The sequence below is a fragment of the Oryzias latipes genome, chromosome 15, assembly GCF_002234675.1.
Source record: "Oryzias latipes chromosome 15, ASM223467v1".
NCBI lineage: Eukaryota > Metazoa > Chordata > Actinopteri > Beloniformes > Adrianichthyidae > Oryzias > Oryzias latipes.
Window position 1 is genome coordinate 23,676,183 of NC_019873.2, and position 26,897 is coordinate 23,703,079.

At 40.2% G+C, this 26,897-nt stretch overlaps 2 protein-coding genes across 2 annotated transcripts; both read right to left on the bottom strand.

The window, feature by feature from the left end:
- Positions 1-1,319: 1,319 nt before the first annotated feature.
- LOC101165998 (dorsal root ganglia homeobox protein) lies at positions 1,320-7,109 on the bottom strand. The gene is made up of 7 exons (XM_004077404.4): positions 6,891-7,109; positions 6,665-6,753; positions 5,992-6,092; positions 5,559-5,660; positions 3,953-4,125; positions 3,759-3,871; positions 1,320-3,690 (listed from the first exon to the last, which is right to left on the bottom strand). Exons 2-7 carry the CDS (start codon positions 6,720-6,722, stop codon positions 3,311-3,313), a joined length of 927 nt encoding a protein of 308 aa, XP_004077452.1. The 5' UTR covers positions 6,723-6,753; positions 6,891-7,109; the 3' UTR covers positions 1,320-3,310.
- A 1,269-nt stretch (positions 7,110-8,378) lies between these two features.
- Positions 8,379-25,298, bottom strand: ercc6 (ERCC excision repair 6, chromatin remodeling factor). Its single transcript, XM_004077405.4, has 22 exons — positions 25,193-25,298; positions 24,455-24,715; positions 23,584-23,812; positions 23,172-23,292; positions 22,952-23,066; positions 21,198-21,909; positions 18,520-18,651; positions 18,061-18,219; positions 17,265-17,400; positions 16,773-16,943; positions 16,317-16,493; positions 15,165-15,281; positions 14,254-14,349; positions 13,457-13,675; positions 12,938-13,048; positions 12,648-12,767; positions 12,081-12,175; positions 10,631-10,776; positions 10,015-10,545; positions 9,760-9,928; positions 9,592-9,670; positions 8,379-9,505 (listed from the first exon to the last, which is right to left on the bottom strand). Exons 2-22 carry the CDS (start codon positions 24,642-24,644, stop codon positions 9,056-9,058), a joined length of 4,275 nt encoding a protein of 1,424 aa, XP_004077453.1. The 5' UTR covers positions 24,645-24,715; positions 25,193-25,298; the 3' UTR covers positions 8,379-9,055.
- Positions 25,299-26,897: the final 1,599 nt, after the last annotated feature.

Sequence of the window (26,897 nt, forward strand, 5' to 3'; positions counted from 1 at the left end):
GTTGTCCCGTAGAGAGTGTCCACCATGAGGGGACAGAGTGACGGTTGAGCTAACACGCGGATCCTTTGGTGTCGAGTGTCAGACTTGAAACAAACAGTGTCTCAACTATTTTTAAATCTGGACCGCCACTGTTGGCCATTTTGAGGGCGAGCTGGGAACCGAAAACATCTCATTTAAAAGGATGTGTAAGCTCACACATGAAAATAATTCACATTTTTGGGGGGATTAGTGGTTGTTGTGGGGTTTTAAAGGGGGCAATGAGTTTGTGGTTTGAAAAAAATTGTTCAACTGCTTTAGGAGCCTCCCATCTTCTCTGAGTAAAACTGATAAGAATTTAGGTGTCAACAAGTGTCTCTTAGTCCATCATCACTACAGAGCTTACAGTGCAATCAGCAAATCTATTTGGCGGTTCAGATGCTCCTTTTGATCATTTTTCTCAATGCGCCACCTCCTCCTCTCTTATTCCTGACCAGGAAAAGAGGAACCTGTTCTCCTCCTCCTGTGGACCCCCCTCCTTTTCCTCTCCTGTCCTGCAGCCTGAGCTATAATAGGAGATTGCTGTGGCAAATAGCTCCCTGGGATTCTTGGCGGGAGCAGGGCTGGCTTGATGAGATGATGGACACACACACATGGGCTTTAATGGAGCTGCACTCTACCACACTGGCAGGCACAAACATACACACATGCAGCTAGCACCATCCCTTTAAACTAAATGCAACATTTTCCATTCAATCTTTATTTTCAATCGCTCACCCAGAAGCTTGTTTAGTGCTTGTTAAGCCTGTTTGTTCTGGCCTCAACTTCAAGCTTTTTACTGAAAAAGAGTTTAGATCAGTACAATTTACCTCTGAAAAATTCTCCCCTCTTGAAAAGTAATCAGTTCTTCCTAAACAGTTGATGACTCAATGGTTCAAGATCATGCAGATGAGTTTGTTTTTGCTCACAGATTCCCTCTAGTGGTCGGAAAAATAAAGTCCTTCTTGTCTTTTTCTTCACACAAAATCAGTGGAAAGGGTCACATCACATCCCTCTGTGTGGCTTTTGCTCAACCTTTCTTCAACTTTTATTTATTTATTGAGAAGTCACTGAGTTCTGTAATAATTGATCAGAAATGCAGATGATGTTCCTCTCTTTGCTGAGTAAGGAAGAGCAGAGATGTGGTTATGTGGCAGATGGACGAAATGCACATTACTGCTGCATTAAGGTCTGCTCTATTTGTGTAATCTCCACTCAGGGATGAGCTTAACTGATTCTAATTGATTGGGTTATTGATCAACTCTGCTGCAGAAATTCAAAACAGAGACAATCCTTTCAATGTGTTTTTTTTTGTGGCTTTTTGATACACTGTATATCTAACTTGGGGCGTCTTTCAGAATAGTTGAATTTGGGGATTGCACCGAATGCCAGGCAGAAGGGCTTAACTTTCTTCCACGCTGTGTTTTCTTGTGGATTGTTCATGTGCAAATTACAAATTTTCCCACATCTTTGTGGGGAAAAAAGATTTCATTATTGCAACAAAAGAAGCCCATTAGCTGCAATGTAAGAAAACAGTTCAACTGCTGTCCCCCACATTGACCATGTTTGACTGCTTTTCTGGCTGCTCTCCAGCTAATTTGATATAACAATGCTCCGCAAAACCGACTTTTTTTTAGGTGACAGAAAACAATCAATGATGCCACATGCGCAGCTGAATGTCAACACCAACTTGACTTGCTTATGAAATATTAAAGTGGTGAATTATGGGTGGCAGGCAAAACTTAATGATGATCGGAGTCGTTATAACTTTAGCATTCTTTGTTTTGGTGAATGATTCAATTCCACATCTGCTGTGTTCAGTTTTGGGGGGAACGACGTTTTTTTTTTTGCGTCTTTTGTGTGTAGCAATTAACAAATACAATTGCAGTTTTCAGGATTGACCGTTTTATGCAAAAAAACTAATAATCTGTTGTCGTTTAACTCATTACCTAATCATTTACTAAAAATAAAATATGTTATCACAAAATATTGTCATCTTTTCAATTATTTTTTATCATATCGAGAAATACTTTTATGGTGTAATGCTATTAAAAGTGAAAAAATGGGCCCTTTTTTGATAAATACATATTTATTAAAACATGTGTTGAACTGAGCCATTAGGGCACCTTAAAGCCTTGGTTGGTAAACGCAACTCTTTAGTAGAATAGTTGCAATGGTATAAAAATGATCAAATGCGAGTGCCTTGTGTACAACCTGGCATGACTTCTGATATAATCTCCCTCTTCCATGTCACCAGGGTTTCGCCTCATCAATTATTGAACCAGCACTTCATGATAATATATAATTTCTTATCAATAATTCATGGTAATGTGTGTGTAGTTTACTTAATTGTGTTATTGACTATCAAAAGTAATTTCCTGAAAATCCTCAAGGATGCAAATCAAATCAGTCGATCTGCTGGCTGTGTGTTCGTAGGTTTGGTGGACTCTGTGTGATCAGAGGATTTTTATATGAGTCAGATATTTTGGAATCCTCAGCATTTGAAGCTCTTGAGAAATTATCTTTTCAACATGTAAATGTATATGTGTCATATTTATTGGAGTTTATTAGGAAATCTGAAAACAGGAAGTGTTCCTAAAAGTAAACACATGAATCACAACAGCTCTCTGCTCCTGGCTTGAAGAGCAGCTAATAAATAATGTATCGGAACAGATGGTTGGAACGAGAAGTAACAGGAGAGGAACATGAGCGACTACACCTTTAATTGTTTTAAAGAACATGTGACGACAGGACTGGTGCCTCCCCTGTCTGCTGGCGCTACAAATGTGCAAACAGATTGATGGGAAAAACCAGCAACTGTGTGCTCCTGGATGCTGCAGTCCAACATATTTAAAATGAAAAAAGTGATAAGTATCAAAGTGCACTTTCACTGTAAAAACTAAAGAATGAGACTTGATGTGATGTCGGCCAAAGTCCTGCAGAAACCATCAACCATCATTTCAAACACTCACAGTTTTCATGCATTAACATTCACAATGTAAGCAACCATCCTCTGACCAAAAATGAGAGGTGATGGCATTACCTAAATTCACATTATCAAATGGGCCTTTTTGCATGTACATAAATCCAAGGGCGCATGTAAACACTTATAGATCCAACATCACAGTTGTGCTTTAATGAGGGCAACAAACACCCCAAGTATTTCACAATCAGAATTTACAATCAAATACTTTTATGATTGAATCCATACAGGTCCCAGAATGGATCTGAAGTCAGCCAGTAGTTGTGCTTAGTTGTTTATCCGTTAATAATCAGTATATCCACTTCCAGCGTTTCACTTCTTCTCTGCTGGTTCCTTGGAGCAGTGAGGGCGCTTTTCCGGGCTGGCGCTCAGGGCGGGGACTTTTGCAGGTGTGATGGGGCTGGAGCTGTCTCCCCGTCTAATGCCAGCGCAGGGCATCTCCATGGCAGGGCCCACAGTGGGCCTCACTACCCCAGCAGGGTTCACACCGACCCCAGAGAGAACTCCCACTCCGGCGCCAGGCCCGGTTGTTGCACTGAGCAGGTTTGCAGACTGCAGCACCGCCTCTGAGTGCTCGCGGGCCTTCATGCGCAGGGCGGCCACACTGGCTGTGCGGTTGCCCTGACAACCATAGGGTGGCAAGAAGGATAAGCCCATTGGGTCGGAAACGCAGCAGGAGCACAGGGGGTTGCCTGAAAAAAACTATAATAGTTGGTGACTGTTAAAAACACAATGTCCACCTTAAGACATGAGAACCTACCTTTGAGGGTGGCCACTTGAGAGAGAGCCTGGGCATAGGTGGCAGAGTTGAGGAGTGTGCCGGGAATACAGGATGGAAAGAACGGACCCCCAGGACCCACTGTCCTGTTGATGCTGGAGAGAACAGGCCTTTTTTTAAGAACAAAGTACAAACGATTGATCGTAAAGATTGCCACATCTGCCTGTTTTTCTCACTTTTGCTGCATCTCCATCGGTTCTTTCTGCTTCCTGCTCTGATCCACCGGGGACTGGGAGTTGATGCTCCGAGAAGGAGGAGTGCCCTCGCTGATCTGCTCCTTTCCTCCATCAGGGTCGGAGCTCCCTCGCTCCGTTTTTCTCCACTTTGCTCTGCGGTTTTGGAACCAAACCTGGAACAAAGCAGAACTTTGGAATGAGGTTAAATTGCAATGCTTGTAATTTTACTATCAGGTATAGATTGTATTTAACTAGGAAAAGTTGAATTTTCTTGGGCATTCTTTATCACAGATTGTCCTGGTAGGAAAAGGCTGAATCACATTTGCTTTCTTGTCAGAGTTTGAGTCGCTGCTTTTCACCTAAAACTTGCACATCAACACAGCTGAGAACCAAGTTGTGGTATCTTAATCGAAGGAAGGTCACTCCCTATAACAACATTTAATTGAGCAATTTTTCATTATCATATTTTAATGACTTCCCACTGACAGTTGTGCTGCCCAAGAGAGAGGCAGCTATGATGAAGTCGTTTATTTCCCTATTTAGTGATTGTTTGACAACATCAGATTCGATTAGGACTTGGTTCTAGCAGGCATTAATCATGATGCGTGAATGGAGGTTAGAGCCGGTGCGCATGTGCTCTTTGTGCCTCCCATTGTACCCCGGGTGTAAATGATGTCAACAGCCAAACAAAACATTCATTCGGCATAAAGAAAGGACAACATTTTGATGGCAGGACAACAATACAGCCGATGGACTTATCTCACCCCTGCACCTTCCAGCTAGAAGTCGCGCGCCCCCCACACACACAACCCTCTCTGAATGGGCTATAATTGCTCCATTAATCTCAATTTGCTGCGTGCTCTTAATGCGGGGGAAGCCCATTGACACTTTCCAAAAAGGGGGGCAACAACACTACAACGGAAAGGAAATTTATTTTCTAATAATAATGTAAGTTTAATATCCATGCATACTGCGGTGGATTCATGTTCAGATTTAATAATAGGAATGCTGTAATCGGATTAGAAGGGGAATAATTTGTTTACAATCCCTAATTTACAGCGCCGGATTCCATTATCAACCCCGCCATTGGGTTTAAGCGATAGTAAGATGACCCTGGGGAACAAAAGGAAAACTATTACATTTCCTACAATTAGATCTGAGTGCACAACAAAACCCAAAAGCAAATCTGGAATGCAGGAAATTACATACAGGGCACATAACTTAATTACATCTGGCCAAGTTTATAGCCGCGCGCATGTGCGGGGCAGGAGCAGAATATGAATTCGAAGTTGTTTTCAGGTGAGGAATACTTTTCCTTATCTTTTTTCTCTTTATTTTTTTTTTTTACGGATTTTTCAGATTATTTTGAGAGTGATTGGAGAAAAACGGGTCTGAGTGGATGATGTGTCCCTACAACTGAGACGGACAAATTAGTGAGGAACATTATCGCTGCTTAATTATGAATGACCGATTAATCAAGCTAATCTAATATTCACCATTATGTTGATGTTATTAAAGTGTATCAGCAGAATGACAGAGCATCTTAATTTAGCCCCCTTTCCTCGCATGGTCAGGAGAACGCGTCAAGCTGCGCGCGCAGCCGTACCTGAACTCTGGCCTCGGTCAGGTTGATTTTCATGGCCAGCTCCTCCCGCGTGAACACGTCCGGGTAGTGAGTCTGCGCAAAGACAGCCTCCAAAGCCTCCAGCTGCAGGAGCACATAACAAGTTGTAACACCTCAGTGTCAAAAAACGAGATTTTGGTGTATTTTTACAAAAAAATGGTCCTGTTTATTTTTCCTATTTTTATTATTTCTAATTTCATAAAACACTGGCCTTCAATTAAACGGCCTCCAATTTGAATAAAGCAGAAAACTTGCTAAATTCAAAGACTCCTTCTTGTTTCTTGTAAAAAGAAAAAAAAATTCTGTTGCAGTAAAACTTTTTGCCTAGATCTTTTATTAAAAGATGCAACCCATTTGATGCAGTGCACATAGCTGCTTTCTCATGATTAAACGGCTCACAGAGTGCATCATTTACCTGTTGCAACGTGAATGTTGTTCTGTTTCTTCGCTGTTTTCTGCGTAAAAATCCATCGTCGAAATCAGCCGGGGCGTGGCTCCCAAAACCACTTGAATTTACTGAGAATTAATGAAAAAAAAGATATTTAAATTCATTGTTTAAAGGGCAAATAACATTAAAAATGACATTTGGTGCAAGAATCTGGTTTTGTGACAAATAGTAAGCAAATTATTTTAAATGAAGATGCAAATATGTAAACATTGGACAGATTTTGTGTTTCCATTAGCAGCATTAAACATTGATGCTGGGGGTCTAAAGGGAGCCATGACGGACTGAGAACCATGACACCCAGCATCTGTGCCCGGGACAACGCGCCCCCTCTGCCCCCGGGCCAAACCACCAGCAGCAGCCAGCAGAGGAGGAAAAATCACACTTAACCCCTTACATCCAAAATAAATAAAAACAACACAAAACAATCAATTATTGTGAAGATAATACAGATGAAACAAAAAACGGAAATTTGATCAAACTAAAACTCTGCAGTTTGACGCATTCCACGTTGATATTGATGCATTAAAATTATGTTTTTATGGGACTAATTCAAGAAATACAAAATAAAAAATAGGACTTTATTATTAAAATACAAACCTTTACAGAATAAACTACTTTAAGAATTCAGGAGTAAACTCACGCGTATTGGAGCGGCAGCATTCGCCCTCTAACTGAGGCGGACAGTGAAAGTAAAACATCCCGTTGCGGCTCCGAGTCTTGCAACCCAACCTGGAATACAGAGGAAAAGTTTAAGACTGAAGCCTCCCATCGATGGGTAGCCGAAAGCAAGGCATTAAATCTGAGCTGGAAGGTGGAGCCGCGCGGGACCTCTGAGAGCGCAAAGTTTGTTTCAGGGAGCATCCTACCTGCAGAGAAGATGCTGCTGATGCTGAGCTCTGGAGGGAAACTGCTGCTACAGACTGTCTGTATGGGAGTGTCCACATCTCTCGTGCTCCCACCTTTCTTTTCTCTCATACACACACATGCTCACGCACGCACATCCATCCACACGCGCTTCCCCGTTCCTCCCCGGGAGAGCCCAGATGTCTCCATAAGTGTCTACAGAGTGTTAAGGTTTTCAGCTCCTGTCGCAGAATCTCACGCCTAATTGGTCCTAATCGGATTATCACGGCTTTGTCTCTGTCACCCCCCAACCCCTGGTGTGTGCGCGTGATTTTGAGCGTGCCAGGGAGGAAAAAAAAGTGAGACACGCAAAAGGCAGCTCTGCTTAGGGTGCCAGAAACAGAGATGTTATTCTTGAGTCGAGCATATTCCCTGATCATAAACATCCACACATAACCGCAGCACTTTTTATTTGGTTCTTTCATATATTAAAAAAGGAGGATGACTGCTTTTGGGTTTTAGATTGACTGTCGGGCAGACTAATTGCTCGACAGGGTGTGTTAGAAGGTCCACTTTACAAGGGGTTGCGCATGCAGAACACTCACAAGGCCAAATTTTTGATTTTGTTCACAGCAAGGGGTCCGGCGATTTATTTCGCTTCCTCGGATAAATGATCTGCTGCGGGACCCTTTCAATTAGTTTTAAAGCGCATCTGGGACGACTGAGCGCAGACGCCATGCGTCTCCGAGGTGGAGGCAAAATGAGGCTTCGAGAAGCAGCTGAAATTTAGAAGAGAAGTGCGGGATTGGACTAAACCACATAAAGTGCAGAAAATCCCGTCTAATGGCACGTAATTGGTTCTGTAATATCATTACAGGGGGATAATGGCCAGTTACAGGGCCCCGCGCTATTAAGGGTTTCCCTGGCGTGCAGCGTTTATGTTATTAAAGGGGGAATATAATGATATTTTAGTTATTAAATGCGCGTAATTAATTTATGCACCACTGAAAATAAAGTTGTTATTATGACCTCGGCGAAGCGCGGAGAAAATTGAAATCAAATAACAGTTGATAACTTCATTCCAATATTTGGTCTAGAAAAGTCTGGCGGAAGTGGAGGCCTTAAAGAGCTTCCTGTCAGCGCCTTTCAGATCCACCCTCTGATGAATGAAAACAGGCCCAAAGAAATCATCTCATCTGGTAGAATTTTTTTTACTAATTCACAGTAAATACGGCTTTTAATAGTTGCCTTTAGCAGCAGGGGCCCTTTTCAGGACCATGGTCAGCACCACCTTTGCAAAGGTGATGTCACCTTTGCAATTCAATGTGACATCAAGAGGTTTTCTTCCACTTTTCTTCTGTATTATTGATAAATGTTTATTTTAAATTTTAATATTTCAGCCAGTGAGAATAGTTTTATTTTTATGTAATCTACACACACAATTTATATACATGTATTATGTATTTGAAAATTTAAGACCCATCTTAAAACACAAAAAATACAAGGAAAAGTTTTTTCAAAGATTTATTTTTTTAAATGTATGCAACAAAATGTTTTACATTAATTTAATATAAAACGTGATTTTTACTGCCCACATCACAGTTCCTTGAATTATTCTGAAAGGCTGGCATTTTAATGTATTTCAAAGAAGTCTCAACATATTTTGAACATTGTACTCTTCAAAGCCTACTTTACAGTGAGGTAATATTCATAAAATGATATATTACATCTGAAGTTACATCTCAAAGTCTAAAACAACATGACAGATATGAGGTAATTCAATTCAAGCACCAGCTATGGAAAAAAAATGCATGTAAACAGTTTTAAATAAAAGTTTTAAGGAAAAAAAGAAAGAAAACATCTACATTCAAGTATAACCATTGGACAATGCCCCTGAAAAGACATGGAAGCAGATACAGCTGTGGATGAATCCTCAAGTGCCAATCTCAAAAACAACAACAAAGAAGGACAAAAACAAACAAACAAGACACTAAACAAAATAATTTTCTTCAGATAACTGACAACCATTTGAACTATAAAATTGCCCATACAAACATTGTGTAACAAGAAGTTGCTGAAGATGGTAGAATGGTTTATTTTGGCCCGCTGTGATTTTGGCACCTCAATAATATAACTGCGTAAAAACGTTGTAGCTGGAGACAGCAGTGTTTCCTCTCTGCTGCTGCTGTCAGCGAAAGTGCTCCTTTAACCTCCAGATGCCCTCCTGTCCAGAGGTTCTGTGAAAAAAGCAGATACTCCTGAGCAGCTCTCTGAAGACAGGAACTTGTTCCTGTGTAAGTCTCGGTTTGAAATACTCCAGCACTTCCTGCGTGGTGGCCTGTCCGTCCACATTTGCCTGGAAGGCAACAAAGTTGCGCAGATCGACTAAAAGCTCATCGTGCTCTGTGGGTGGAGCAGGAGGAGAACTGGTTCCTGGAGCTTCAGAGTTGTCCTCGTCCTCTTCTTCGGCATCTCCGCGACTGGAGAGGTTGCTGATGTGATTTCGAGCTCTCATTTTGGCCAGAAGGGAAGCTGATGATAGCGGGGCAGAGTTTGAGTCACTCTCTGCTCCTTCCCCACTGAAATGAGCTCCTGCACCAGGTTTCTTCAACGCTGACTTTTTTACAATAGAACTATCCTATAATAAGAGATAAAACACAGAATAGAGTGAATAATCAGTCAAATTTACCATCTGTAATACGTTTTTATGGGAACATAAGTTACCTTGCATTTGATGGAGGTGGTGGTGGACTGAACAGAACGTCCGACTAAGATGGAATTCCTCTTTTGGCCAAAACGCTTCCTGAAACACAAAGTAAATCAGGCAAAAAAACAAAAAAATGAAGTAAATCTGAGGAGCTGTATCCCACCCCCAGGGAACTGATGGGATACCTTGCAGGTGGAGGAGGGGGTCTGTTAAAGGGCAATCTGCACTGCTGCCGGGAACTCTTTAGTGCTTTGAGGGCATCTTTTGCCACTCTGTTGGCTTCTGCTTCCACAAGAACATAATCCGGGTTGGAGGATTCCATGATGGAGTCGTGCTGCATCACACTGTGGATCCCTGACAAAGGCAACAGGAAGTGAGACAGCTGAACAACCGGGTTTAAAGTTTGTGTGACATAAAAACCACTCGCACATGATTCCTACCAGATTTCTTAAGGAGCTTTGACAGGACGTAATCATCCGATTTCTTCTGCTCCTCTGCTGTGTTTTCTTCAGCCTTCTCCTTCAGAAGAGTCCTTTTCTTCACCAGGTGAGAGATGCGGTGGCCTTCGAATCGAGCCTCTCGTGAGCGTTTGACCTTTTTATTCTTACGTTTATCAGCAGAGTCACAGTGTTTTCTCTTTTCCCGGTGTTTCTGAGGACTGCTTAAAGAAAAGTCTTTGTGCTGGTGATGATTCAGTAAGACTGAACCATGAGGTTCTTTGTTGTTGTTTTTTTCTGGAATAGTTGTCTCTTCAACTGAACCATTTTGGTCGATATTTTTGCAGTCGGTAAATGTACTAAATTTTCCCTGAGTAGGTAAGGATGTACCACTTTTGAAGAGTGCAGTGTCTTCTGAGGAGGAGCGTTTCCTGGTTGGAGCAGCTTCTCTTTGGTTTGCTGAGGAGTGTGAATGGTTGTTCGTGAGCTTCGGCCTCGCTGGTTTCTTGGTCACTTTGACGTCAGAGCCCGTGCCTGTTTTAAACCAAAAATAACCTCATCAACAGCAATTTTATGACATTCTCTTTAACTTAGTAATGGATGTGTGATGAGAACACACCTGCAAATATAGCACTGGTTTCTGTTCCCTGAGATCCATCTGGGTCAGCCAGAGTGAAGAGTTCATAGATGTCATTAGACTTGAAAAACCGTCTTTGTTTCGGATCCTTCAGAACACGATTGGTCAGAAACTGTTTAAAGATTTGCCTGGATTTTTGGAAGAAAAACAAAATATATGTTACTTTACATTACAGCAGTGCTTCTCAAAAAGAGGGGCATGCCCCTGCCAGGGGGAGGGCGCGCAGTAGTAGCGGTATTAGGTACAGATAATACGGGCAATTGCTCAGGGCGCAAAAGGGGGGCGGTGACAGCGGCTCAGTGCTTGGAAAAATATCTGCGCCCCCATTGGTTTCCTATTATCCGTTATATGACAGTGTTTGTAACAGCCTGAAACTGTGAACTGCCGTCCCTGCAGCTGCTCCTGTCACACACGGCTCGCGTGTGTGAGAACGAGAGGGGAGGGGTAGTGGGCTCTGGCTGCGAGGTGGAACGCGCATGCGGAGCGCTCCCTTGTTGCGCAACACCAGGATCATCTCGTGCCTTTAGCTCACTCAGCTCTTCTAATAATGCCATTCTTTATTAACTATTGTAGGTATTTTAATGACGTCTTTATTTTCCATCAATATATTCTTTGTCTGCCTGTCCTTTAGTTTGTCAGTATTTGACAGAAAGACAGCATGTAATGCAGGAAAACAGCTGCACTTTATAAGATCATAAATAAACAATCAATCATTTAGAAAAAAATCTGCACAATGTTTTTTTTTACCCGTTTCTTCAGACTAAAAACGTTAAATATATTGATGCTGTTGTGTTAATATTTCTGATCAATTTACATTTAACATTATTTATTGACAATTTTTTTTCTCAGCATCAAATGGTTCAGTTGGTCAAAAATGTTTCTAGTTTAAATAAGGACTGACAGATTTTTTTATTTTAGGCACTTTAAGCTTCTTTTCTGTTTTAGAATATAACGGTTTCTGTGTGGCAAAATAAAGTTAATATTTGTTTGAAAGTGGATTTATACTGTTTTTTTTCTTTTGTTATTGTTAAAAGATACAATTTTAGGTATAATTACACAATTTCTATAGATACTAAACTAATATATTGTTTTCGCGGCGAGAGTGTGAGTGTGTGTGTGTGTGTGTGGGGGGGGGTGAAACATTTTCTTTTTCCTAAGGGGGGCTCGCAAAAAATAATTGAGAAGCACTGCATTACAGTGAACCCTTCTGGTCTAGTCTCCAAAGCAGAGATAGAATTTAGACTTAAAAAATGTTATTAGTTGAAATGTCTAAAAGGAGCTGATGTAAAAAGAATTGTCAATTTTAATGTTTTAAAAGTGGAAAGTCATTCAAAGGACAAATCTTTGTGTGAAGAGTTGACATTCAAGAATTCGGATACACTTGTGTAGTTCTTGCAATGTAGTGTATTTGGTGTACAAAAGCATTCATTACCTGTGGTAGATTTTCTCTTCGATGGTGCCTGCGGTCAATAGTCTGTAGATCGTTACTTGCAACGTCTGACCGATTCTCCATGCTCGCTCTCTGGCCTTTTGGCACAAAAAATGCAGTCAACAAAGTGATGAACCACAAAAATCAGGAATGATTACTCTCATTTTTAACACTTTTTAGAAAGCATTTTAACTTTTTAGTAAACAAAACAAACAAAAAAGGTGAAAGGCAAGAAACATATCCTGTCCGGATCTGGGTAGGCACTAGTGTTCATGTGGCTGAGCTGGTTCCTGATATAAATAGGTTCCCAATGAACTGCTTCCTGACAGCAGAGCAAAGCCATAAGTTTGTTTTATAATTACAGTCCTGTTTTTATATTTGTGTGTGGGGTCGTGTGGTGTGTGTGCTAACGGAGGCGATGGCAGTTGCGTTGGTTGGTTTTAGTTAACATTTTTGTGACAACCCTTTTTTTTTACTGTAAAGCATGAAAAGCTCCTATTTAATTAAGTTTGATTTAATTAAAGTTTGATGTCATGTCATCTTGCAAAATGCTTCCAGTGAGCGTCTAACCTGTGTGTCTGTACTGGGGTTCCAGTCTGGATCATAGATGATGACTCTGTTGGCTCCAGTCAGATTGACTCCCAGACCTCCAACTTTAGTGGTCAACAAGAAAATGAAGATGGATCTGTCCTGTAATAAGATAAACAAGAATCAGCAATTCATACTTGCAAACTTCTACAGTGGAGTTGTTATCACATAATGCAGAATCAAGTTTCGCTTGATTCCAGATCAGCATCAGTTAGGGCTCAGTGATGGGATTTTCATGGTTAATTCTCCGAGCCAGGAAGGATGATCCTTACCTGGTTGTAGCGAGCAATCAATGGCTGTCGAGAAGCTATCGTGGTTGTTCCATCCATTTTCAGGTATGAGTAGTTGTTCTCTCTTACAAATACTTCCAAGATATCCAGCATCTGGAACACAAGAAGATCATAGTGACAACGACACACAGAAAAAGAGGACAGGAAAGGGAGGCAGAGAAGAGGAAACGGGGAGTGAGGTTTGGATTAGCTCTAAAAGGATTAGATGCAGATTAATATTACATGGACAGAGATGCCAACAGGGATGGTCTCAGGTTCCCTCTGAGGTATAATCTCATTGGTATTGACTGGAACAGCTGGGACCTCTTTTATACACACACTCTGCCTCTCACATAATCACAGCAACACATGCAACATTTTAGATGGAGAAGCAGCAAAAACACAATATTGCTACCTCTAGATCTCTAAGATAACATATTTAAATCATCATAAAGACACAACAGATTGATTTATGCCTCATTTTCCAAACACTTTCCAAAATATAAACTTTGTGTCGCTCACCTGTCTAGACTGAGAGAAGAGAAGAACCCTGTGGCCTTGTTTGAACCAGAGCCGAAGTAGGGACTCCACCACTATCAGTTTCCCTGAGCGTCTCCAAAAGCCAAAGTGTTCCTCCTCGGTTAGCTGGTCCTCGGGGATTCCCTTCAGCATCCGGGGGCCACCCGAGAACAGGTCCGGGTGGTTACAAATCTTGCGCAGTGCTATCAAACCTGAGAACACCTGAGCACAAAGAGGAAACAAATGAAGACAAACCATTATCTTTTATGGGGAAAGCGCTAGTGACAACACATTGATCAAATTTAGTGCATTTTGCAATGCTGTACCTTTAAACAAATACACACATTTACTTTAGTCTACAGGAATGAATTACATAATTTATTTAGGGACGATAAAGGCTGTGTTTCTTGATGAGGGCCCAGCGGCCACTGCATTAGTAATGGTGGTTAATGGACTGAGAGTGACCACTGAATATATCTATGAGAGTGTGTGCAAGCACAATCGGGTCAGCCCCATCGCTTCCTCCACGCCTATTTGGTCAGTGGTGATAAATGGTAGTTTGTCTCTCTAGAGTCCAGCTAATGTGAGAGGAACAACTGGACACTGTTCTTTAAGGGAGCAACAACTATCCAACATCTCTTAAAAAATACACACAAACCTGTCTGAAAGAAATCGACAAAGCAGAATTTATAAATGAAGGATTGAAAAAGCGAAAGGAGCAGATGTCCTTGTGAGCAAACATGGAAAAAAAAAACATTACAACAATCCACACAAAAACCAAAACACTTTAAAAAACTCACCTGCATGTCACCATTCAGTATTTGGTAGACTTCTTTAGAATCTAAGAAGCTCTGATAGACCTGCCGTTGTTCCTCTGTTAGTCTGCAGAACAGCACCTACAGGAGCAAACAAACACACCTTGAGGTGAGTCTGATGCTACGTTCACACCAGGCTCAGAAATGCACGCTCCAAAAAAACGTTTATGAAAACTTTATGTAAACGCATGTATATGCACATTTGAGGCTTCAAAACTCTTTTAGGTCAGTTTTCAGGCTCTATGTACAAAAAGAAACGCAGCCACTGAATGCGCGTCAAAAGTTAAACCATTTGACCATTCAGGGACTCGGCTTTGGTAGTCACGTATGGGTAGCTTCCAATTTAAAACACGGAAGCACCAACTGTTTGAAAAAAGTTCACAAAGAAGAAATTAATAATTGCAGTTTGTGTCCGGTTGGAATTATATGACACAAAGTCTTTCATCTATCAGAATAGAGCTATGGAATAAAGCCTGGAGCAAGATTCACGAGGTTTGCACCGCTTCATCACATGCCCTGCATGTGCGTAGCATACGTTTGAAAAGGACAGTGAAAATCCACTTTAAAGCCACTTGATGAAGTGAGTTGAGTGAGAACAGAAATGATTGGGAAGCATTGTGGCTTTTAAAGCAAACACGGTCCTGAGGGATTGATCTTAATGAGCAGGAGTGGGCAGAGAAGTCAACCAGCATCAGGCAGGAGGACAGACTGGAGACCAGCCACTTAAATGAATACCAGCTTCTTTTACTTTACTAGGACTTTATTAGCTGGTTTACCTGACAAGGGCCATCTATACAAATTCATTTAACACACATTAATCAAGCACTTTGCAGATCGAGAACAGGAAGTCTCATCAAAAGACACAAACATCTCTGTCGTTACGGGGTTGGGAGTACCTGCTCGTTCTTGTCGGGTAAGGAGAGGTTGGCCTTGACGTCTGCCTTCATTCTTCTGAGCAGGTAAGGATTTATGGTGTCCCTCAGCACACACGCACACTTATATGCCGTCTGGACCTGTGTATTGAGAACAATTAGACCTTAGAGGACAGACAGACTCCTATCTTCATGGTTTCTGAACTCTGACACTTGTCCTGCCGCCCTACTCAATGTTGTAAGCCATTAAACTTTAATCAGTACTTTTTTGGCCCCTAGGGTCAAAACGCTTTTTCTTTCATCACAATTGCTGAACATCTTCATTTTAAGATGGGGGCTGGTAGGAGTTAAGAAACCCCCTGCAAAGGGTCTACTCCACTTTATACAGACTCTGTGCTAAAAGCCAGTTTGCTCTTTAAACATTAACTCTCTGGGAGTCCACGGGGGGATCAAAGACACTGTTGGCAGTGCTGGAGGGGACAATAAAATCGGCAGGGGGAGAGATCCAGGGGCTAAATGGAGGCGAGATTGGAAAGCAGCCGAAGAGGATCAAGCGATCTCAGCACAAGCTGCTGAGTGGATTCCCATTGAATGGGGGGGTGCATAAATGCACATTTCAGTAATGGATCCAATATCCACTTGCTCATCAGGCCCCACCCCCTTAGCTGTAGATTTTCCCAAACAGATATTTGCACATACATTCTCTTTATGTTTCAACTGAGAGGCCCGCTCTGCTGCTCTGAGGATTTCAGGATAAAGCAGCAAAGCTTTGTCCTCTCTGACCATTTAATAACATTAATAATTAGTAAAGGTTTTTATTATCGACAGCGGAAAAAGCATCAATAGCCAGCCTAAATAATTAAATCTGTACAGTCAGTGGGTTAATAACGATTGAACACTAATGACAAAGGGCTACAATTTAGATGCCTCTTTACTTTAGCCTCTTTCTCTCTCACACATTAAGGAGGAACTGAAGTTCCTTCATATATGAGCCTACATTATCCAGCGCTGCTTTTAATGGCTCCGTTGGTCCACCGTCTCTTCCTCTAAGCTGCTCCCTTTTACCTCTTCTCAACTGCGAGTGAAACTGACTTAAACTGTGTGATCGTTGGCTTTAAAATATTTCAGCACTTCAAAGCTGTTGTAGGAGCTCCCTGACTGTGCCTGTTCACGTACCTGCACAGGTGAGGCGTTGCTGTATCCTCCCATGGTAATAGGCACAGAGAATTGCTCCATGAAGACGGGCAGCGTCCCGAGTTTACCAGGGAAGACAAAGTCAAACAGAGACCACAGCTCCTTCAAATTGTTCTGCATCGGTGATCCGGACAGTATGAACCTGTGAGGAGTTTGAAACTGCAGAAACCAAGAAAGTCAGAAACACTTTACAGCAAAAGAAATAGTGCTGGATAGAGAAACACTTGTATTTAGTTTTAATTGTAAAAATTCCTTGTTTTACCCAAAAGACAACAAGTTGTGTGAAAACAGTTTTACATCACCAAACAAAATTTGTTTGGTATAAAACTGGTAAATTCATATTTATTAGAATTAAAAAAATCGTATAGAGAATAGAATTAAGTATCATGGAAGTGATAACCCCGCCTCAATTCCAAAGGAACCACGGAGCAAACGCACCTGCTTGCAAGCAGCAGTGACTGCAGCATTTGGATTCCTGATCTTGTGACCCTCGTCCAGTATGATATAGTGCCAGTCATAACGTATTAGGATGTCCTGCAAATTTCTTACAGCTGAATATGAGGTAATGAGGATCCCATGACACGAGGCTATTTCTGGAATGAGTTTTTCCTACAAAACAGGAAAAAAGACCGGAAACATTTGAACTGTCTGTATACTTGACGCTTATATTTTCTACGTCACAAATAACCTCTTTTTCAAACGGAATTTATTCTTCTGTTCCTGACTCGCAATTATTCAAATACAGAAATACTCAGAAATGCTGTTTTGAGCCTAATTTCCTTTATATAAGACCTCCATCATAAAACAAATGTCACAAGAACATTAATTAGGATGTGTACAAAATATTAAAAGGGACACTGTCGAATTCTTCTTTATTTTGTGATTCAAAAAGTACATTATTTTTGAGCAAGGTAAACAAAAAACCTTTACCTTTTTGCTGGTGAAGGAGCCGGTTTCATGGAGAACGGCAACTCTGAAAGGTGGCCACCAGGTGTGAAACTCTTTGACCCACTGGTGCATGACTGTGGCTGGACACACAATAACTGTTGGACCCAGACCAGCATATCTGAGAAAACACACAAAAAAGAAAACATTAATGAAGACTCTAGTAAATGTTTTCTGGACTAAAGCAAAAACAAATTAATAATAAAAAAAGGGAAAACTGAACACATTTATCAAGTAAACAAAAATTAGTCTGTACTTTACACCTAATATTTGTTTCTAAAATAAGAAAGTGCATGAAAATATTTACAAGAACGTTGTCAAAAATACATAAACACACAATGATGCGCTAATGGGCCGGTATGAAGCTCTGCCTGGTGGAAGCTATTGATACTGAGCCATAATTGAGTTTGTAAGCAATCAATTTGTGGGCGTCTATAGTAGACAGAGTATTGACCAACAGGGAAGCTCCACAAGCTGTCTGCATGAGTGTCACTTCTGAATTAAAAACAGGTTTTAATCAAAATTACCTCCGTTTTTTTTCTGGTGCCTATTATACACCTTATACTGCTTCACGTCTAAAGTTTTTTTAAAACAGTCTCTCTCAAACAGAGGGCCAGTATTTCTCTGATGTCTGCAGTAAGAAAGTGAAGAGTCTGATAATTGAAACATGTTTAATAATTCAGATGAATACTCTCAAGCAGAATTCCCCCTAATCAAATATTCATACCATACAGACACACGGGCTCTGGACGCTGCTTGTTCTCAGTGTGCGTCTCTGTACCTGTAGTTGGACCCTCTAGTCCTTAGTTTGCTGTAGCTCAGCCCAGCCAGAAAGCTGATGACCTGGATGGTTTTGCCCAATCCCATCTCATCTCCCAAGATGCCGCCGGCCTGCTGACAATGAAGTTCCCACATCCAGCGCACACCTGTCTGCTGGTACCTGACAACACAACAAATTTGCTCACATCTAATCATGCTGAGACACTCTCAAAAGATCTGTCTTGAATTTTAACCTTTCGGTCAGCTATGAAAAACTTTCAGGTTTCAGTCTTTGTCTTGAAATATTTTAGTCCTCAATCACTTTAAAGTGTTTTACAAGAACTTTAAAGTTCAAACAAAAATATTTATCAGCTAATCCTAATTCAAGAGCGACGGTTTCAGTAGTAGTTCAGTGGGTGTGGAACAGTCCAGGGCACAGTGCTCAGTCTTATCACATATCAAAGCTTTATACTGAACTCACTTGTAAAGTTTTTTCCAGAGGAAACCTGGAACTTTGAAGCCTTCGTCAAACTCTGCATCGCTGTCATCTGACATCTCTTCACCTCTTTCTCTCTTCTCTTCCTTTTCTCGAAGGCGATTTCGTTTCCATCGCCTAGTGAGAAAAAAAGCTCATAATGATGACGCTTGTCTGCTTTGACAGCAATGGCATGTCAATCATGTATAAAAAAAACACAGAAAGCTGAGGTCTGCAAACATTTTTGTATTATTTAATTTTTTCTGACTTGAAACTTGTAGGCGGGAATTTATTTCAATAAAGAAGTTCATTTAAGGTGATGCAAGAGACTTCCAACTGTACGACTCCTAGTCTTTAAATGTTAAAGATCCACTTAGATGAAAACGGTGCTTTTGAGCTGCCGTCCGGCTCAACACTGTACAGCTGGATAGCTTCAATAATTGCTCATCATTTTTGTTGCACCTCTGATGTTAGGTTGGGGGTGTGCAGGGCTGTAAGCTAGCGGGAAAGCACAAAAACTAATGGATAATGGGAAGGGGCCGGGCTTACTCCACACCAACGGTCCCGCCCACAACTCAGAGGGGAATTTCTAAAGAACTTCTGCTGCTCTGCAGAAACTATGTCCTAGAAAACGACACAGGTTTTTTGATTTTGGCTAAAAATGGCATAACCATAATTAAAAGAACACTGGGAAAGCTTTTAAAATAGATCAAAAGATAATCAAAGTAGGACTTTAAAAAAAGGAGGAATGAAGCGAACATTATGCTCAAGCTTAGTTGGGTCAATTTGTGAGAAGGAAGCAATTGTTGGTAACTTCTCTATCACCTGTCAGTCGGCTGTTCTATCACTTCATTGGCAACAAGCCCATTAAAACCACCTCACTTTTGTCGACACGGATCTAATGGTCATTAAATGTAGGGCAAACTGTGCAATATTTTAAATTTGCATCTCATCCACTATGCAGTTTTTTGTTTGTTTGTTTTGTTTGTCCTGTATGGTGGACCATCTCAAGAAAAAGGTAAATGTAAAGAGAATACTTTTAATAGTGTAGGGAAGAGGGCAGTTAGAAGCAGAATCGTTGTGCTGCAAATGAAGATTGATACAGACAATTAGTAGTGCACGTTCCCCAGAAAGGTGTGAGGTGCAGAAGATAAGAATCCATCTTCATTTGGGCCTGGTCCTGTCACCCTGCTACGAACCCGGTCCTTTAGCTGGGCCTGGGAGACCACACTCTCTAATTAAGTCAAGACTAAGCATTGGTTCAGTTAATTACACTTTTCTGCCCCCACTCTATCCCTAAACTCAACTAGAAATACCGCCTACACTAATAATATCATTCTCCGCATTAGCCAGCCTCACCATCCATGCCGTGTCAATGCTGTCGAATTGACATTCAGTCACTTTAGTGTAGAAAAAGGACACATGCCAACACAATTTATTTGACGGCTATAAATATGAAATCTCATTAGGGCTGCTCTTCCATTAATTTGAGCATTAGAATGAGTGAGCATGTAAAGCCATGTGCGGGAAGATAATTAGGCCGGAGCAAGACCAGAGAGAGAAGGAGAGTACCGAGTGAATTTGCTAAGTCAAGAAACAGCTGCCAATCTCATCTGGGATTAACTCTCTTTTTTGCAGCACGGAGCCAGCGAAAACAAACTGCTTTCTCCTTAGGTAAAGAAAATAACAACAATAGACCATTTGTACCAGTGCCATTACAAATGTGATGCTCAATTTGTTCTGTGACGATGATTTACAGGGATCCACGCTAACTTTTCTACCTATGAACACTAAGGAAAGGGAACTAAAAATGTAGATCACTTCTTTACTTTGACACTTTCACTTTTATTTATTTCGTTTGGAGCATATTTATGATAAATTATTTGAATATTTCTTTCTGCTGAATCATTTCCACAATTGCAACGTCACTTCTCCTCCACAGATTCGAAACTTTTCAATTTTGGTTATGAATGAAACTGTTTCGGGAAGTTATTTCAGATGCAGATTTACCGCTGTGGGTTTAAAGCTTTACAAAAAAGTTTAACAATTAATGACCTCAAACACACAATGATGAAATCAAAACTTCATTCTTTAGAAACTGATTTTTTTTTTTTTGGGTTAAAAGGACTACGCCAAGTGAAAGACATAAAAGGCCCATCTGACATTACTATAAATCATAGAAATATATATCCTTTTAACCCTTTTTTCACTTGTGTAAAGTATTCACAGACAAACTCATCCAATAAAAGCTGCAACTGCATATTTTATTTTTATGATCATGAGTCTGTTAATGGCTATTAAGGCTTGTTTTATCATGTGTCATTTCTACCTTCAGATGACGCTGCAGTTAGGTCAAAAGAGAAAAAGTCATAAGATCAGCGTCATTTAAGCAAACTCTTTACTCTTCAAGCAAAGGAGTTAAAAGAAGAAAGAAGTCTATTCCTTTGGTAGCACACAGCTAATGAAATAAGTTTATTTTACAAATGTTTAATACAGAGATTTGTCTTTTATTTTTACAAGAGTTAATTGGCTATTTTTCATCAGTTTTTACTGTGTGTTTGCCAATTTTAAATAAATTCACCAGTGTGAGGGAACCACTTGTGTCTGCACACACTTCATGAGAATTATTAAACATTTCCTGCGATTTAATAAATAATTGTACCACATGAAATACACTGTAATACCTTATTCGTTGCCTGTAGTACTCCACATCTCCATCGTCTTTATATCTCTTCATTTTACCACTGCCATTTTCCTCTTCATCTGAACTGTCAGGGTGGTATTCCTCATCATCGTTTGCTTTCTTCTTCCTCCAATGCTCTGGTTTTCTCTTATAAGGTTTAAGTTCATACTCATTATCATCATCATCCTCCCCAAAACCCTCAAGCATAGCTTCTCTCTCTTCTTGGTCAAGATCCAGAAATTCCTCACTGGGCAGGTACTCTGATCCTTCACTGTCCGTTTCCTCTCCCTCCGTGTGTCTCTTCCTCTTCCGTTTGGGCGGCTGGGGCTCAGCTTTGGGTCGAGCTTTGGGATGTGCCTTCAAAGCAGTTATCTGCAGCTTTCGCATGCGCTTCTTCAGTTTCTTGTCCTTAGATGAGAAAACCGTTTTTGGAATTTTACTACTTGTCCCCTCAGTTGAGCTGAAAGATGCGCTTTTCTTCTTCTTCCTTAAAAGTGGCACTTTTTTCCTCTCAGTTGCCATCTTGGCCTGATCTGCCAAGTACTCGTCAAACGCTGAGTTCTCAGCCAACATCAGCTTCCGAGGTTCTTTCTTTGCCTCTTTCTGTTGTATTCTGGTTCCAAAAGGGGTCATGTGACCTTTACGAATAAGCTCCTCCCATTCAGTCTCCTGAGCTGGCATGAGCATGCTGCCCAGTGTGGAGGGTCCAGGTTCTAGTAAGAGACATAAATCCAATGTTATATCTAAAATCAGTGCCTGTCAAAAACTAGCAGTTTAAGACAATGCGGAAAAAAAGTTCAAACGGAGATTGTGCTAATTTGTAGATGAAAACACAAGTTATTTTTTGATGAATTTTTGGCATAAATAACAAGTAGTTATCCACCACCAGAAAAAAGTATAAAATATACTAAGCTCCACTAAAATTAGACTTGAATATCTTAGCAGAGAATCACATGAAAACCGTTAACTCTACTTGAGCACTGCGATAAAGTCTTGCTGGTCTGCTGAGGTTCAATGAACAAGACCGGAAAAAAAGGATTATTTGAATGACCGATTACATTGTTTGGATGTTAGATCCAATAAAGTTGGTCTCATTATTTCAAAATTTGATGATCGGTGGGAATCCCCTCTCCCAAAAAGATTATAGGCGTCTTTATAGCAGCAGTTCAGTGGGCAATAATGTCAGGTCAAACATTAGAATGCCCAGATAGGTTCAAGATGACTGAAAAGATCAAATATCCACTTGCTACAGTCACCTTTTCCCCATTACAGTTTTGAATGCGTGGACTATAGAAGACCACAATGTTACTCAAGTCAGGTGATTCAGTCCATAACTTGCAGACGCTCGTCAAAATTGAACAAAGCAGACTTAAGGTGTTTTTTTGCTGCTGAATTTCAACTGAAGTCACAATTGAATGTCAACCATACAAAAGCATGGGTCAATCTGATCTAAGGCATTATAAATTTCCCCTTTCATATTTTGGCTGTAAACATTAGCAGGATTCCTCCACCATGTCCAAATGACTAAATGACTGAGCTGCTACCATAACAAATGTTTAGTTAAGTGTCTGTGTTAATCACAATTAGTATGACAGAAATTGAGAAACGCCCTTCACACTGTAATAGATCCCGCTGAGGGGAGAAGCAGCATGTCGTGAAAATTAAGACACAGCAAGTGTTTTTTCATTAGTGATTGGATAAGAAGACTGGTAATACAGTAGAGGAATCTAAGGGTTCACAGGGAGGAGCCTTTACCTTCTTCTTCATCATCTTCAGCCAAAAGTTCCGCTTCCACTCGCTGAGAGTCCTCTCCTCCCAGAATGGCCTGAAGCCGCTTCTGTTTCGCCCTGATTTTTTTCAGCTGTTTTTCCTGGATAAAAAGTTTTTGTCATCAATTCCACAGTCTGTTTTTAAATATTACCAATTAAACAGTACACTACCCTTAAGAAATACCTTTATATATATATTTTTTTACCTTATTTTCCTTTTGCCTTTTGACAGATTCAATCTTTCGACTTATATCTTTGCTGGATTCTGCATATGGAGAAAGTTGCTCAATTATCTTGTTGATGTGCTTCAGAGAGACCGTAACAGATCTGAAACACAAAAGACAAGACTTTGTTTTTTCACACTCCTATTAGGTTATGACTTTAAAATGAAATTAATATAACTTCCACTAGAATATAAAAAAGGTTAACCCATCGGGCTAACAATTTTAAGATCATCCTCACCATCTGAGCCTAAATATTTTGGTCCATCCACAGTTTCACAGAAGTGTTTTGTCCGTAAAACTAAATTAATGACCTTTTCCTTAAAAACACTTCAAGTTAACCAAAAAATGAATAAAAGAGGTGTATTAACATTGCTTTTTAAGCATCGTCCTTTACCTCACATCATCCAGCACAGAGTGGTACTCCTTCTCAGCCTCAGCTTTAGCAGCAGCCTGACTAGACTCCTGGATCGCTTCATCCACTTGCCGCAGGACACCTTGCTCAAGTACATCCTGGTCATAAACAGCCACACCAAGACCCTGGAGTTCATCAGCTCCAGAACTGGCAGAGGCTTCCTGGATGCGTTGTCGGTCAATGTGCAATATAGCTCCTGACCTTTTGCTACCTAAGAGAAGCAAATAAAAAACTATTGTGAGCAAATCTGCCGGAAAAAAAACATTTGAAATAGTTAAATGAAGTTATACTTAAGTATTGAAATCTCTTAATAACTGTAAAATGTTCGCATGTAAGTAACCAGTGACAACACCCTTAAGTTGTTACTTTTTGCGCTTCTACTTCAGTATCACATTAAATGCCAACTCCAATAACTTTTGATGTATTCTAAAATCGTTTCCAGTGGCCTTTAAGATTATTCCATTTTTAGGCAAACTCAAAAAACAGCAGGAGTTCATCAGAAATTAGTCTGAGTAAGCCTGTCCTCATTTCCCATCATCTATTTGTTTACATGCTCTCCCACTAGCTTACAGCCCCCCCCAAACCCCAACCTAACATTACTGGCGCAAGAAAAAAGATGAACAATACAAGAGCTATCCAGCCGTACAGTTTTGATTCAGATGCCAGCTTGGATGAGGAAAACAAAGAGGTACATGGATCTATTCGTCAGCAGGTGGATGCATCAGAATGGAGTGAGGCAGGGAGCTTGTGGGCCTCGAACTGTAACACCAACATCACTGCTACAGGCTTTTTCCAAAGGCAATGTTTTTATTGGCTTTTTCATAGATTGAATAAAGCTCTTTAAACGACTCACCATTGTCGTTGTCCCCGGGCCCAGGACATGTGGGATAGGCTGCAGCTGCCTCGGAACCCTGGGTGTTCTCAGGGAAGGAGCACGGGGCTTTGCCCCTTGCAGCTCCCTCATCCTCTGGCCATCCTAAAGTGAGGGCAGCACTGGCAGGGCTGGACAGAGACGCCTGCTCCTCTGTGCCTTCGGCAGGCATAGTGATGCAGCTGCCGACAGACAGAGTTGTTTGGGTTCAATCCAGCATCGAGCCAATTGTAAATGAGCAGTCTGTAAAAAGGTAAAATAAAAAATGAAGTTAAAACAGTGTTGGCGAAGCAGAATATGATAACAAAAACTATACTGCCGTCTAGTTCTAGAACTTCTAGCCAGTAAGTAAAGTTTGGAGGATTTTCAATGGCTCAAACTGTTATCACAGTTTGGAAAAATCACACCCGAACCCAATAATTATACATTAACCCAGTGTTATAACAATTGATAATAAAGGTAACAAGACAACTAGCCGTTAGCAAAGTTTAACTTTGATTTAATTTTTTCTTCGCAGACGTCTATTGTTTACGTCGCTCCATCCGTTAACTAAACTAGCTAAGCTAACAGCTGTTTGGACTCGGGAACCGTTTCGGATTCTATTAAACTAGCATGTTTGAGTTAACTCAAGATAATAAATGTGATACCTGAATTGTTAGTATTAAATATTACACATTAAAACCAACAAACATTGAAGCGATAATGGCAGAAGTCACTCACAGCGTGTGTAGTTACACAACAGCACTAGCTTGAATTATGTCATGTTTCTGCCCGGACTGCTTCTTTGTTTCCGGTGCCGACGAGCACGCGACAAGAGGGATATGGAGCGCCTCCTGTAGGTTTACAATTGTAACGCCACTCAATTTTTCTAAAAGCACAAATGAAAACGGATACAATTATTATTAGTAGTAGTATTTTATATTTTAATTTCAGCATATCCTTTTCATATTCAGCCTCAGGTCAAGACTTATTTAAATGATGACAAAAAATATGCACTTGATTTTAATACTTGATCTGTGAGACGAAATCATGTTTGGCCTTCTTATTTAAATAATACATTATTCATCTTTGTCATTAGATTTTATTAATACTTGTGTCTTATGACTTTTTTAAATTTTATTTTTATTTACTTATTCATTTATTTATATATTTATTCATATATCTATTTATACATTTAGATGTTTATTTTTACTAATTTGTATGTGTGATGGAAAAATATAAATAACTGATCTGAAAAAAGTAAATATGAAAAAAGTGAAGTGTGTGTGTGTGTGTATATATATATATATATATATATATATATATATATATAAAACAAATGACCTCTAGATGGCACTATATGATTACTTTACATGGTTTGACAAAAAGCTGAGTGAACAACTCATATTTATTAGAACAGATTGATTCTATCATGTTGTGCAGTGAATTTTTCAGTTCCAGTTGCACTATGCAAGTCGGGCACATCACATGTAACTGCAGCAGAAAATAAGTTGTGTTTGAAGAAATAAAACATTGTTTTCTTGAAAAGCATAATTCCTTTCAATTTTGAGAAGATCACCCTGTGTGCATGTCTAAAATGTAAATATTGCTAAGTATCTGCATCCAGAGGGGGTTTATTTGTCGTGCCTTGCGACAACAACTTAATTGAAATATTCTCCCTGCCTTTCACTGTTGATGAATCCTTTGGAGAAGATAGTGTTCTTTTCAAACTGTATTTTCTGTGTAAGCAAACATTATTATATTGGAATAGCTATTGCTCTCATCCATTGGTCATGAAGGGCATGTATTGAGGGGGGCTTCACTTATGTGAGTTGTCTTTTTATTTCTGAACAAAAAGAGGAAATAAACTGTTTTAAATGTAACATTATTTTTTTCAAATCCTCAGAGGTGTGCAAACATGATACTTCAGGTGTTTTAAACAATAGAAGACAAGAAGTATAAATTGCTGGGATTTGCACATTTTCTTCTGAATGGTGAATACAGACAACCACAGAAAAGCATCAGAAAAGGCTGTGCTTTTAAGATTTTAATAAATTACCTATAATCAGAATAAATACAGAATTATTTCATCGTGTCATAATTGTAAGGCTGAGTTGCAAAGTGGAATGCATGCAAGCCTCTCTTCTTTGTACATTTAACCAATACTTGCTAGCTTTTTGTTGGATGCGTAGAAGACATGTTTTTGTACTGTGGTTGTTTTCTTAACATAATAATTCAGGTGAAGTTCAGCTAGTTAAATAGTTTGACAGGCCACACCAAGCTCAAAGGATTTGGTGGAAGGCAAAGTTGTTTATCTTAAATGGATGATAACAATTGCTGCCTTTTTTTTGAATAGAAGGGGTTTGTAGATTTATAGTGTGTAGGAGGCTACGGTGCAAACCCCAGAGGGTGCAGTAGATTCTGTTAATTCTGCTGTTATGTGCTC